The sequence below is a fragment of the Bombyx mandarina genome, chromosome 01 (assembly GCF_030267445.1).
Source record: "Bombyx mandarina strain Sakado chromosome 01, ASM3026744v2".
In the NCBI taxonomy this organism is placed as follows: domain Eukaryota; kingdom Metazoa; phylum Arthropoda; class Insecta; order Lepidoptera; family Bombycidae; genus Bombyx; species Bombyx mandarina.
In genome coordinates, this window is record NC_143208.1 from 4521031 (window position 1) to 4534438 (window position 13408).

At 34.2% G+C, this 13408-nt stretch overlaps 1 protein-coding gene across 1 annotated transcript; it reads right to left on the bottom strand.

Moving 5' to 3' along the window:
• Positions 1-1146: 1146 nt before the first annotated feature.
• LOC114245142 (ATP-binding cassette sub-family F member 2) lies at positions 1147-12577 on the bottom strand. Its single transcript, XM_028177180.2, has 12 exons — positions 12418-12577; positions 12114-12275; positions 8831-9037; positions 7624-7812; positions 7312-7455; positions 6921-7044; positions 6610-6808; positions 5799-5978; positions 5197-5337; positions 4609-4800; positions 3728-3931; positions 1147-3072 (listed from the first exon to the last, which is right to left on the bottom strand). Exons 2-12 carry the CDS (start codon positions 12265-12267, stop codon positions 2938-2940), a joined length of 1869 nt encoding a protein of 622 aa, XP_028032981.2. The 5' UTR covers positions 12268-12275; positions 12418-12577; the 3' UTR covers positions 1147-2937.
• Between the last annotated feature and the right edge of the window lie 831 nt (positions 12578-13408).

Here is a 13408-nt window from a genome sequence, read left to right on the forward strand (position 1 = left end):
ATATGCACACACGTACGCTTACACAGACGAAAAGTTAAAAGTATGGCTTTAAATTGTTTAAATCCTTACTTCTACGTATAAAATCAATTAAAACTTTTGAAATATCATGCGTTTAATCACACGTTTCAAGTAAGAGTTCTTAGACCATTTTGCAATAGGTTAAAAGCCTCCTAGATTATGAATATTAAAATATTGATTAGTATTAAATGAATAAAATTACCTACCTATTTGTTCGTAACTGACAAACTGATGCATAAATTCCTAAGACAAACCTTTTTGTTAAAACCAAATAGTTCAAATCCATGCGTAATAGACGGCGATGTTATAATTTCCTGAATCGGGTTAAAAGCTAGATTTTTTCTGAATTTTAATCTTGGTATATACGGAACGATATACGGAATCAAATCAACAAATATGGGTGGGTTCGCTAATTGCGCGATCACCTCCAAAGGAGGCCTAACAGTTCAAGGACAGCTGCTTGGCGACTGATCGAGAGATCACGTAGGAGCCAATTATCGTCGAAGCCCTAGACACGTCTTTACGGATTCATCAGATTCAATAACCTTAGCATTAGACGCCTTCAGCTCTAACACTGGGAGTAGGAATAAGTTTAGGGATCCTTGTAACCGTACTTGTCGAACTCAAAAGAGACCGACGTGCATGCAATCTAACCTAAACCCACTGAGTTCCTCGCCGGATCTTCTCAGCGGGTCGCGATTCCGATCCGGTAGTAGATTCATTCGCGAAGCAGCTGCTCTTGAGTTGTTAAGTCTCCTTTCGAAACGCTCGGGGAGCTGTTAGCAAATCCCGCCCCTCCTTGCTGAGCCCTTGCTCGCCCATCTGTCGCCACCAGTTATCTCTCAATCACAAAAAGTTCCAGTGAGGCCTAAGCGGGCTGTTATTGGCGATGTTTCAAGTCGATGTCTTCTTAAGAGTACAGTGACCTGTATTATGGTTGCTCCTAGTTTTAAAGGTAGAAGCGTCCAAAAGCACTGGGAAGGGTGGATCGATATGGGCGTGTCTAAGACATCGACAGTGACAGGACTGACGAAAGCAAAAGACGAAAGGTTGGCAATTTCAAAGTTAATTGGGCTACGAGAGATCGATTATCTTCTTAAATAAGTGACAAAGACAAAGTAAACCAAATTAGTTTTGACATTTTATTGATTTTATTAATTTGCCTCAGATCAAGCTTACAGATATTATACATATGGGATGATATTCTAACAAGTTCACTCGACTAAACCTATTGTGTGACTTGGAATTGTTTAAAACAAAAATTCATCATTATTACAAAATAAATACTTTAGTAATATTTTATCGTCAAAATGTTGACTTTAAAGTTGACACTGCAATTACACATGCTAATTTCGTTTCATTATAAAGTCAATTACATCTCTAAGCATTGATTAACAATTGCTGTGCCAACATTGGTACAAAAATCACAGTAAATCGTCATAATTAGAGAAATGCTAGTTAGTACTTATTATATACAGTAAAACCCGGATATTAATACTATTTTTTATTTATTTTATTGTTTAGATGGGTGGACGAGCTCACAGCCCACCTGATGTTAAGTGGTTACTGGAGCCCATAGACATCTACAACGTAAATGCGCCACCCACCTTGAGGTATAAGTTCTAAGGTCTCAGTATAATTACAACGGCTATACTACTTACTATACTCCGATAGCGTGTCGAACAGATCTTGAAATGACATTCTAAACAAAATCTTCACAATTGTTTCGTCCGGGTTTAAATGTATCACAATTATTTCTCAAATGTATCAAATTGTATAAAACTTGCAAAATTTGCTATTACCATCAATAATTACATGTATCACAAAATTATTTATGTCACGTCTGCAAAAATTCAAATATAATAATATATTATAAATAAATATTAATATGCAAAAGTATATTACAGTATAGTGCCCATTAATGTAATGTAATAATTTTATTATTATCGTTATTATTGCTACAATTGTGTGCCAGTAAAAAACTACAAGACGTCGTTGCAAATTTAAAATCTCCTATGTGACATTTTGGGCCAAAATGATGTTTTCATATATTATGAAAGTTATTTTGAAAACTCAGCAAAAACTCCCATGTCCATATCTCAATATTTTACTTTATTACGCCTCAATCTTTAAAAATCCTTAGTGTCGGTTTGCATTTTATTTTAGATCAAGTATCCTATGTGCTAAAAAAATATTTGATTAAATTATTTTTCTAGAGGTAGTTTTATTGGATCATGTCGAAAACTATTATATATTTATACGCATAGGAGATTTCAAATTTGCAACGACGAAGTGCTTGCTGTACAGACGCGACAGCATAAACGCGAATACGAATATCAAAAACTACTAATACACAAGTAACAGCCTAGTTGGAAACTACGTCAAGGTAACAAAATGCAATAGGCATTTTTTACCAATTTCCGTAAACGTGATCCCTGCTGGCTAACCTTAACGGGAAGGTAGAAAAAAATTACTATATTTATCGATCTACTGCGGTTGCGATAACCTAAAATGATAGATTTCTTAGTAAGATATCTTTTTAATTTTATAATCAATACAGATAAATAACATTATAATCAAAATACCTATTATCACAATACTAATATTATGATGTCATATAATTGTAATTAGAAATACCAATTGTCAATAGTTAATTTGAAAACTAGATCCTTTCTGAGAAAATATAACTCTTTAATTCCCTTTTAATTACAGAGTAACTAATAAATGTAGAATTATAATATGGTTATTGCAAAAGACAGCACACATAAACCAGCAAATTTGAATATATGAGGAAGAGCAAGGGCTGTTTGTATTTAATTTGTTTTTATCAGTTTTTTTTTATATTTAGCTGCAGGAAAAGCCAGCAAGTATATTAAAGATACAGAGGCGACGTGGGTTAATTATACTATTGTGTAGTCACTATTTGCGTATTTTAGCGGCGCTATCCGCATTATCCTTCAATATCTTAGATTTCAGGTGATCTTTGTATTTGAGGATACCACCCTCCCATTTTGTGGTAGTACCGTTCTCACAGATCCAAATTTCATTCGCCACCTGTTAAAACAATTGTGTGATTGTTACAATGTCACTTGAATAATAATTAATAACCGGGGATAAATCACAAACTTATCTCGACTCAAACTAGAATTTATACATAATATGTATTACGGGATATGTACAATAAAAAAAGCCCTTGTATCTTACTAGTATGATACGTTCCGCTCAGACGAGCAACGTAATCGGGCTTGCTTGTTTTTTAAAGTAATGTGAAGTGCGGTCATGGATGCTCACAGTGAAATGTGAAATTTCAATATGGATACAATTGCACTTAAATAACTTGATAACAAGCAAGGCTTACATAAAGCTGCGAGCCCACATGGGAAGGTACCATCATCTTGCCCACTTCTGCCGCAAAGCAGTCATGTTACAGTTTGATAGGTGGGACAGCCATTATACAAATCATGAGACTTTAATCGGTCTTAAGGTAATTTTATATCCTATTAATTATAAAAAAAAATTATAAGTAGGTACTTAATATTAGATGAACAGTAACTTATATTTTTTGGTCTAATGTATCTAATTCAATTACCAATTTTATTTTAGGGGAAGACCAGTGAGCGTCAGAATACTCAGTACTATAATTTATATTCGGTATCGATTTCGATTCCCTCAAGGAGGACATTATAAAATATAATATATCAATACAAACCTGATTAATAAGTCTAAAGTCGTGACTAACGAGCACCATGCCGCCGTCAAAGTCGTTAATGGCGTCTGCGAGTGCATCGATGGTTTCCATATCAAGATGGTTAGTGGGCTCGTCCAATAACAGCAGGTGCGGAGTCTGCCAGGCCAACCACGCGAATACAACACGACAACGCTGCCCGTCGGATAACTGACGCATGGGACACACCTGATCGAAATATATAATTAGAATCGTTGTCTTAAGTCTGCTCATGTAGGTACGAGTGAGCCCACAATGTGAGGCAAATCCAACCTGCCTATTTCAGACGTGAACCAGTAATGCGTTTCAGCTTGAACGGTGGGGCAGTCTTTGTACTATAAAAACTAAGACTTAGAATCTATGTCTCAAGATGGATGGAGGTATTTACGTGGTTGATGTCTATGTGCTCTGGTAACCAACTAACAACAGATGGGCCGTGAGCACAAATCTTATACTGCAGCCAGACAAAAAATATATCTTGTTTGACCAATCGAAAATCTCAGTCATGCTAATTTCTAAAAGGGTTTATAGAATTGTGAACTTGCACTAATTTAGCACAGTATTCATCTCTTACAGACTACATTCCAGTGATTCCTGAGTGCTATGAACACTATTTCTTCAAAGTTTCAAAAGAATTTTGAGCAGTAAGCAGTAACAGCATATGGCATTTCAGAAAGTGCTCTGTCCAATATTTTCTGAACTAAAATTATAAATTTTCTCTCATAAATTAGAAAACTATCTAAATAATGATAGGTTATAGTTGCAATTTGTATAGAATTCGTTCACACTAAATTGATGTCGAACTTATCAGGAGTAAAATTACTACAATAAATAGCTGACTAACAATAAATACTTGAATAACAAACCTGCTGCCTCCCAGTGAGACCATACCGACCGATGATTTTTCTCATTTCTTCACGCTCACGAACCTCGGGAAACTCTTTCATCATGTAATCGAGTGGAGAAAGATCGAGATCCAACAACTCGTGCAAGTGTTGGTGGTAACGACCAATACGAAGATGTGAGTTTTTACGGATCATACCAGTCGAAGGCACTAACTGTAAAACAATATAAATATCATAAACACTTTGGGATTGATTTTAATATAGGAATATAATAGCAGTTCAGATATGGCAGTGGGAATTCGTGTCCTGCTTATTTCAGTTTTTACCAATAGAGACCATTCAACTAACCATTTCCAGGCATTAAGGTAAGGATAGGTTAGCTATATTACAAGACATTTGACATGTTCATCTGTAAAAGTGGACAGCGATGTGTATTTTGTAATCTATGGGCTCTGGTAGTTACTCAATAGCATCAGCTAAATCATGAGTTTGTTTGTTGGTATGCTGCCACCAAAAAACATGTACTTAAGTTATTTAAAATATAATTTTGAATGTGTAAAGCACTTGAAACAATTTAAACACGTGAATTACAACAAACTTGATACTTACATCTCCATAAAGCAGCTTGAGTAGCGTTGACTTGCCTGCTCCATTGGGTCCAACCAAAGCAAGTCTTGTATCAAGGTCAATGCCAAATTCCAAATTCTTGTATATCCACGGCCCAGAATCAGTGTATCTGAATGATACATTCTGAAACAAAATACAAGCTGTACAGTAAAGATGTATTTGGATGTAAAAAAAAATTGTCCACTACACAATAGAGGTTGTGATACCAAAGCTGGTAAAGTCAATTAGTATTAACAATAAAAACTAGCCTAAAAAACTAAAGGAACTTTATTCACACACATTGACAGACAGACACCTTAGTTTTCTAATATTATTTTAATTATTTAAGATTATGTTTGATTGTGTATTATTATGTAAGTGTATTTTTATATTAATGCAAATTTATTTATAACATAAGACAAACTAATGGTGATTGTTAATATAAAAAAAAAACGATTTGATGTCCCTGGATTCAAATCAACTGATTTTTCTTAATTGGCTTGTTTTGAAAAACCTAGGCTTTATTTATAGTTATATACAGCTTTCGCCATGTTAGACAAATCACACATCTATAAATAAAGCAAATAGCATATAAAACTTTGTACCTGCACCATGATGACGGGTGGCGGTACTTTCCCACAAGACGGAAAGTAGAAATTGAGTATCTTGTCATCAACCACCTTCTCGGTGAGACCCTGTGCCACCATTTTGGCTAACGTCTTTTCTTTGGACTGTGCTTGACGCGCCAATTTGGCGGAACCATGACCGAATCTCGCTATGTAGTTCTGTGGAAAATTAATATTCATTGAAATCATATAATTAAATATACGTGGTTTTTTTTTTCTTTCGAATTAGCACATAGCCTTTTTTTATTGCCCTCGTAGGCAGGCGAGCATACGGCCCACCTGATGGTGAGTGGTTACCGTCGCCCATGGACTTCAGCAATGCCAGGGGCAGAGCCAAGCCGCTGCCTACCGCTGCATTGTTTTGTGCATCAATGTGGTCTGATCATGTCTATTTTAGTTTAGGATAGGAGGTAACCAGCTATCTCAATGGCTCTAATTGTATATGAGAGACTATATTGCCTTCATGCGGATTACCTCGTACGCTTTTTTGTGCAAGTGTTTGTTGGTCTTTTACATTGTATAATAATATACACATGGTTAATTGCGCTAATTATTCGGACATATCTGTTGATTAATAATTATGGATCGGTTAGCGGCCGCGTCTCCTTATGACAGGATTGCCTCTTGCTTCTTGGTAAGCAGTAAATTGTTTTCGTACTAGTTACTTTCAAGTTGTTACTGGCGACCAAAAAGAAGCCGCAACGTGTATGCTGCCACCTATTTCGTGATATAAACTCGAATTGTTTTGCAACTGTTATACATGATTACAGGACTATTCGTTTGTACTTACTTTCATATGTGCAATCTGGTCTTGTTCCCAGTTGTACTGTTTCATCTGATTCTCTAGCAATTCCATGCGCGTCCTAACGAAGGCTTCATAGTTACCAGTGTAATACTTCAAACGGCGCTTACTCATATGAACGATATTCGTGCATACACCGTTCAAGAAGTCTTGCGAATGCGAGATCAACACTAAAATTCTTTTGTAGCTGTTGAAATAAACAAAAAAAAATTACTACATAAAAAAATAAAACTTGTCACAAACTGCGAAGAGGCTTTACATTGGATTTACAAAACTAAAAAACAAAAAATGAATTTTACTGTTTAAGTTCTTCTTCAAGCCACACACAGGCGTCCAAATCGAGATGGTTTGTTGGCTCGTCCAGCAGCAGTAAGTGCGGCTTAACATATAGCGCTCGTGCCAGAGCTATACGCATACGCCAACCTATTCAGATAACAATGTAAATATATATTGAATTTAAACCAAAAGTAACATTCAGGATATAGGGGAGAAAAAAACGCCTACAAGTTTAGAATTTAAATCAAGAGTAAATGAACGATAGATTGAGAACTATTTAGAATAAGAAAGATTAGATCGGTAGTTTAAAATAAACATAAAACAAACGCAAGATAAAACTGAACATAATTGACAGTACAAAAAAAATCATTCCCACATCTAAATGCACTTAAGTAGAAATATTCAGTAACAAACCTCCGGAGAAGTCTTTCGTTGCCTTCTGCTGCATTTCCTTGGTGAAGCCAAGACCATGCAGGATATTAGCAGCACGCGCCTCTGCCGTGTCGGCGCTCAAATCGTCCAGACGATCGTATACATCCATCAATTGCTCCTGTGATTCTATACAAAAAACCATTTGGATAATTTAACATTTACTTAACCAACACTTTTTTGTTGAGACTAGATATTAATATGATTAACTTAATATTATTATTACAAGATTGCAGTAGTATAGTATTAATGCAACGGCATAGACAAATGGAAAGATTTTGGTGATTCATTACTAACCATCATCTTCACAGTGGGCTAGCATTTCTGCGAGCTTCTCGAGTTTGACTCTCTCCTCGTCAACCTCCATGACGCACTGGAGTGCAGTCTTATCTGAAGCCGGCATTTCTCGAGTCAGGTGGAATATGTCAATGTGTTCCGGAATAGGAACCTCACGGCGTCCTAAGGCAGCAAGCAATGATGATTTTCCTGTTGTGAAAAAATGACAATTATTGACTTATCAACATTGATTTTAACACATATCAGTTTGATAGACTATGTTTCTTGATGACCTAGGCAGCAACTAGGAAATAAAACTCAATGTTAAGGAAAGTCATATTGAATAATTAGTTCTAACAATGTCACTTTGTGTTATAGTAAATCTATAGTCAATTTGTAGTAAATACACCTGAACAATTTATATTGGTTCCCTTTAGTAATTTTATAATTATAGCACTAAACTAATATAGTAGTTCCTCCAGTAACAATATAATGTTTATCAATATGCTACTACATATATATTGTAATTCCTTTATTCTTAGAAAGCAATTAGGAACATCATATAATTTTGTCAAAATAGATTTTTGTATGATGATGGGTTTTAAATGTAGCATATAACTTCAAGAACCACAGTAAAGCAAAAGATTTACATTTATTGATATTGTTTATAAAAAATATAAATAACATGTTGATTTAAGAAGAAAAAAAGCATAGTCTTATATCGTACTAAATAAATGGAAGTAGCTCATCTGTGACCACAAAAACTGTAAGTTATACGAAACATAGTAAAAAAAGAATTACAATACAAAACGCGAAATATAACCTCATTTCTCGCAACTAAAGGTATATCTTTTTCTTCAATTCATATAACGCATAGGGAATCTTTGGTATCATCTTTAACAGTATATTTACAATCTTCTCATTATAAGAAACTATAAGTGTAATGTTCGATATTATATAATATTTAGTTGTCTTGGTTACAGAACATGACCTACCCCTTAGACTAAATTACAAAATTGCAAAACTGGAGAGAACTCGTAATATCTTGATTTTATTCATAAAACTGCAACAATAATTCCACAGGGCTGATTTTTAGATAAATTCATTGTCATGAATGAACTTGTTATGAAATAGTATCAAGATATGCTTCTGCCCTTTTCATGGGTATACTCTGCTTAACCTCTAAGGCTATTAGTTTTGCTAGATTTTAAGAAAAAATAATACTTACCACACCCATTAAGTCCGACTAGCCCATATCTTCGCCCACAATTCAACTCCAGGAGAGTATCTTGAAGTAGCTCACTCCCATAGAAAGTAATTGAAAAGTTAGCTATCTTGATATCTCTAGAACGAGGGTGCACAGCCAGTGACCCAGTACAAGAACGAGCTTCAGAATTCATTTTCGCTTCAGCTTCTAGCTTAAGGCACAATGCCTCTGCAATACAAAAAAGTTTTAAGTATGATAGTAAAAACTAGAGTTTACTGACACCTTGTTAATTTCAACATTTTTTTATTAACCCATCACTCACTACATCATCAGTATCCTTAAGACATCACCTGCTCCTAACTGTAAGTAGAGAGAGGTCTTTGCAAACAAAAACATTCGTCAAAAGATATATGTATTTGCCAAAATAATTATATTTATAATTATATTGCATATTATAGATAAATTTCTGGGTAAAATTAGAAACAACCCTGATATCCAGAGTTGTAATGTTAATATTGAGTTGACACATAGCTTTAAAAAAAACAGACAATAAAGACCTAGTGTTTGAAACGATGAGCATTATTGTGAGACTGCAATAGCTTAAATGACATTTATCTAAATGGAGTCAATGGTTTTCACTGGTGGTAGGACCTATTGTGAGTCCGCACGGGTAGGTACCACCGCCCTGCCTATTTCTGCCGTGAAGCAGTAATGCGTTTCGGTTTGAAGGGTGGGGTAGCCGTTGTAACTATACTGAGACCTTAGAACTTATATCTCAAGGTGGGTGGCGCATTTACGTTGTAGATGTCTATGGGCTCCAGTAACCACTTAACACCAGGTGGGCTGTGAGCTCGTCCACCCATCTAAGCAAAAAAAAAAAAAAAAGTCAAATGGGAATGGGTGGCACCTATGAGCCGTCAAGTACGAGAGAAGTACTCCACATGAAGCCGAATCTGTGTTTTGTAAAGAATAAGTATTTGACCAGCATTCAATCAAGCACTCATAAATTACACTATTGGACTCATTTTGGATACAACTTCCAAATGACAAGTATGCAAACTATTAAACCTTAGAATACTTACACTCAAAATTTTGTAAAGTTACTATTTATTGCTAAAACGCCTTCAAGATAGGCACCAAGATAAATTTAATACATTATTAGAGGATAATTGTAATATACATGAAAATCCGAACTTTGTTATAATAAAGTAGACAAAAACATAAATGTTGTTGTGAGTAATATACACCACATAAAATACACACATAAATATAAAACATTAATAAATCATTACTAAACCAATCTAATATGTTTTTATTGACAAACATTTGCATCAAGACACAAAGGATGTAGCCTATTTCATTTAGGGTCAAGAACGGAAGACGCTCATCTATCTATCACCTTCACTGTAATTTGATTGTTTGAAAATGCAATATCCTTACTATAAGTATGGATATTTCACTGCTTGAAAATACAACACATTCAGTCATAACAGAATTAATGTCAGTTTACAGTCAAATTATGTCTATCTTTCTAAACAATACCGCATTATGTAGCCTTGTTATGTATTTAACTAAGTTTGGAAATTTTAACTTCAATTGTGCTGTGTAATCCAGTAATGTGAGAAAAATAATTCATACTGAAAATAAAATCTTATGCTATATATCAAGTATGAAAGATTATTTGATTTCAGATTGTGTTAATATAATTAGTAACATTTTAAATTGTACATTTTAACATTGGTAAATTTGTATTAAATCCATTAGTGTTATACTGTTATAATACTACTAGCGGACCCCACAGACTTTGTCCTGCAAAAATTAATTCAAATCAATCCAACCGTTTAGTAGTAGCATAGATAATTAACCTAGATACCGGCTGCCACGCCATCTGCCGGGCTGATTTTTGAATCTAAATCATCTAGGGTGCCACCCAAACAAATACAAAAAAAAATCATTTAATTTAATAATCAGTCCAGCCGTTTAGGAAGAGTTCAGGGACAAACACACAAACAGAAGAAATATATGTATAAAGATGCTCATGCTAATACAAATACGTCGATACTCAAGAAACAGTTAAAGGCATTTATCGTCTTGTGGCTGAAACCTTATCCTGCAAGCTATATAAAGGCAGAGCACTACCTAATTTAATTCAAGAACTTGTCTTGTATTAAATCAATCGCTAAGGAAGGTTTTAAAACAGATTACGATTTCTCTTTAATAAATCAATGACCACAATGCCTACCAGACAATGATAGATTAATAAATAGATTAGCAAGAAAAAGTTCAAACATGTCAAATGTATCTATTCGATAGCATTCAAAAACAACAACATTTACACTGAACAAGATTGGATCTATAAAAGTCATTGGTAAATTAAAAAAAATACAGCTACAGATTATATAGAGGATAGCTAGCCCTTGTTACTTATTATGGTACTTTTAACAAACATCTACAACTAACATCTTTTGTAAGTATGAAGAGGTTGCAAACTACTGTGAGGAATACTTTGGTCACTGCCTGAAAGCAATAACTTTTGGTGCTAATTAAAATGAAGTGGCAAGTGCTAGAATTTCGACCATTTGCACAGTATAGTGCCTTTATGTCGTGTTGCTGAGATGAGCTTGTTCTCATCGTCTTATCAAGTTTCTTCAGGGTTAGGGGAGTATATTGAAAGATGAGGTTAGCAATCCTCGACAAAAAATCAACATTTAACCTCATGTCTCTTAAAATTATGAATCATGGTTATTTGAAAACAGTACTTTTGTTGGCTCTGGTCTATATTACTTAATCTTACAATGACTAAAATGTCTAAATTACCAAACTATAACCAATAATAGTTCTTAAAGCATTTTATACTGCTGTTAAAATATTACAAAATCTAAGCTCGCATTATGGTATGGTAGTGATGAAAATTGTCACAATCTTGCCAGCAACAATTACAGTTTCCATTCACTAATTTCGTCAGTAAAGCTATTGCAATTCTCTTAACAATCTGATTGCACATAATTTATGAAATGAAGTCGGAACTGTATTCTTAAAAAAAATAAGCTTGTTGATTATATAAAATAAAAGTATGTGTTGATACATAATCTGTCCAAAATGGTGAGATATATTTTTTATTATATACTTTGTTCTATGGTATAGAACATTAATACAAATTTGAGGTATTATGTTCACAGCAATTAGTTCACAATAAAGAAAACACGAAAATAGTTAGAAGTTGATACATATTAAAAGAGCATATGACCTAGGTATAAAAAATACAAACATTGAACAGATTCCTCGCATTGTCAAATAATATTACCTTCTGCCGTCAGCTCACGGTCTTCCTTGGATATGCCATTAGTTCCGATACCATTTTCATCTTCGTTCGTCACACGAACCACCGGCTTCTTGTTTCTGCCGCTAGCTTGCTCCTTCTTCTTCTGCTGAGCCCTTTTCTTCGCGTCCGACGGCATCCTTAGGCCTGCAATACAAATTTTCCACTTTTTTCAGTTCACCGACAAAAGGAAAATCACGAAAAAATGACACAACACCTCCAAAAAAATAAGTTGCTTATGTTTACTAAACATTATTAAATCGGGAATTAATCAATGAGCGATATTTACCTAACTATATTTTAAGATAAATCGGGCGTCCTCTTTTCTACACGTGCTGCATTGAAAAGAAAGATATATTCAAAATCACAGAGTAATTCAGTCAGAATAGAGTAGTTCTTGACATCATTTTCAACTCGTACGTCGTCATACACCATAGACAATATATTTCTCGGAACTTTGACGCTATGGCGCTAAGTATGAAAAATGTCCGATCAGAAATTATGAAATTTATTTCACTTGTGCTTGCTGGAATGACCCTACTACTAATCTGAGTATTTCTATGGAATTAAGTCACAATGGTGATGCATACTTATACATACTTTTAAAATAGAATCAATGGCATAATTGACTCCGGATTCAAGTTCTGAGGTTGATTACCTTTCAAACAATTTCAATGGTCCGAATGTGCCTTGTGAGATCCTACTGTGTTTCATAGAAAACAATTTATTTTACCAATAAATATATTTGAAACCAATATCCCTTAAATATATATAATAAATATATCTTAAATATTATTAAAAAATATATATAACGATTACCTTCATTCCTTATTCGCTTTGCTAGCATGGGATGCAGTAGATACGTTGATTCATAGTTTTTGTCCGTTAAATAAACATATATGAATATGTGCTCAAAAGTGAATAAGGAATGGGGCAGTAATCAAATGGTAAAAATAATAATAGGCTACAAAAGAAATATTAATGTGTCCACTTGCATTTCTACACTATCATCATGAAATTTAAAAAATCCATTCTATGTTGAAATTTCAGCAATATAATGTTCTTGTTAATAAAAAATGTGATTAGTAGATTTTGTACCTATTTAGACGCAAATATTGTTCCAATATTATCTCTTTTTACTACTACATATACTAGTGTATCTGGGTGGGCCGAAATAGTTTATATTATTTAAAAGTCAAACTATTTGAAATTTGTTTCTTGATTCATAATGGACTAGAAGACTAGTAATTGTAAATGTCTTTGGGGATTCAGCGGTAGCT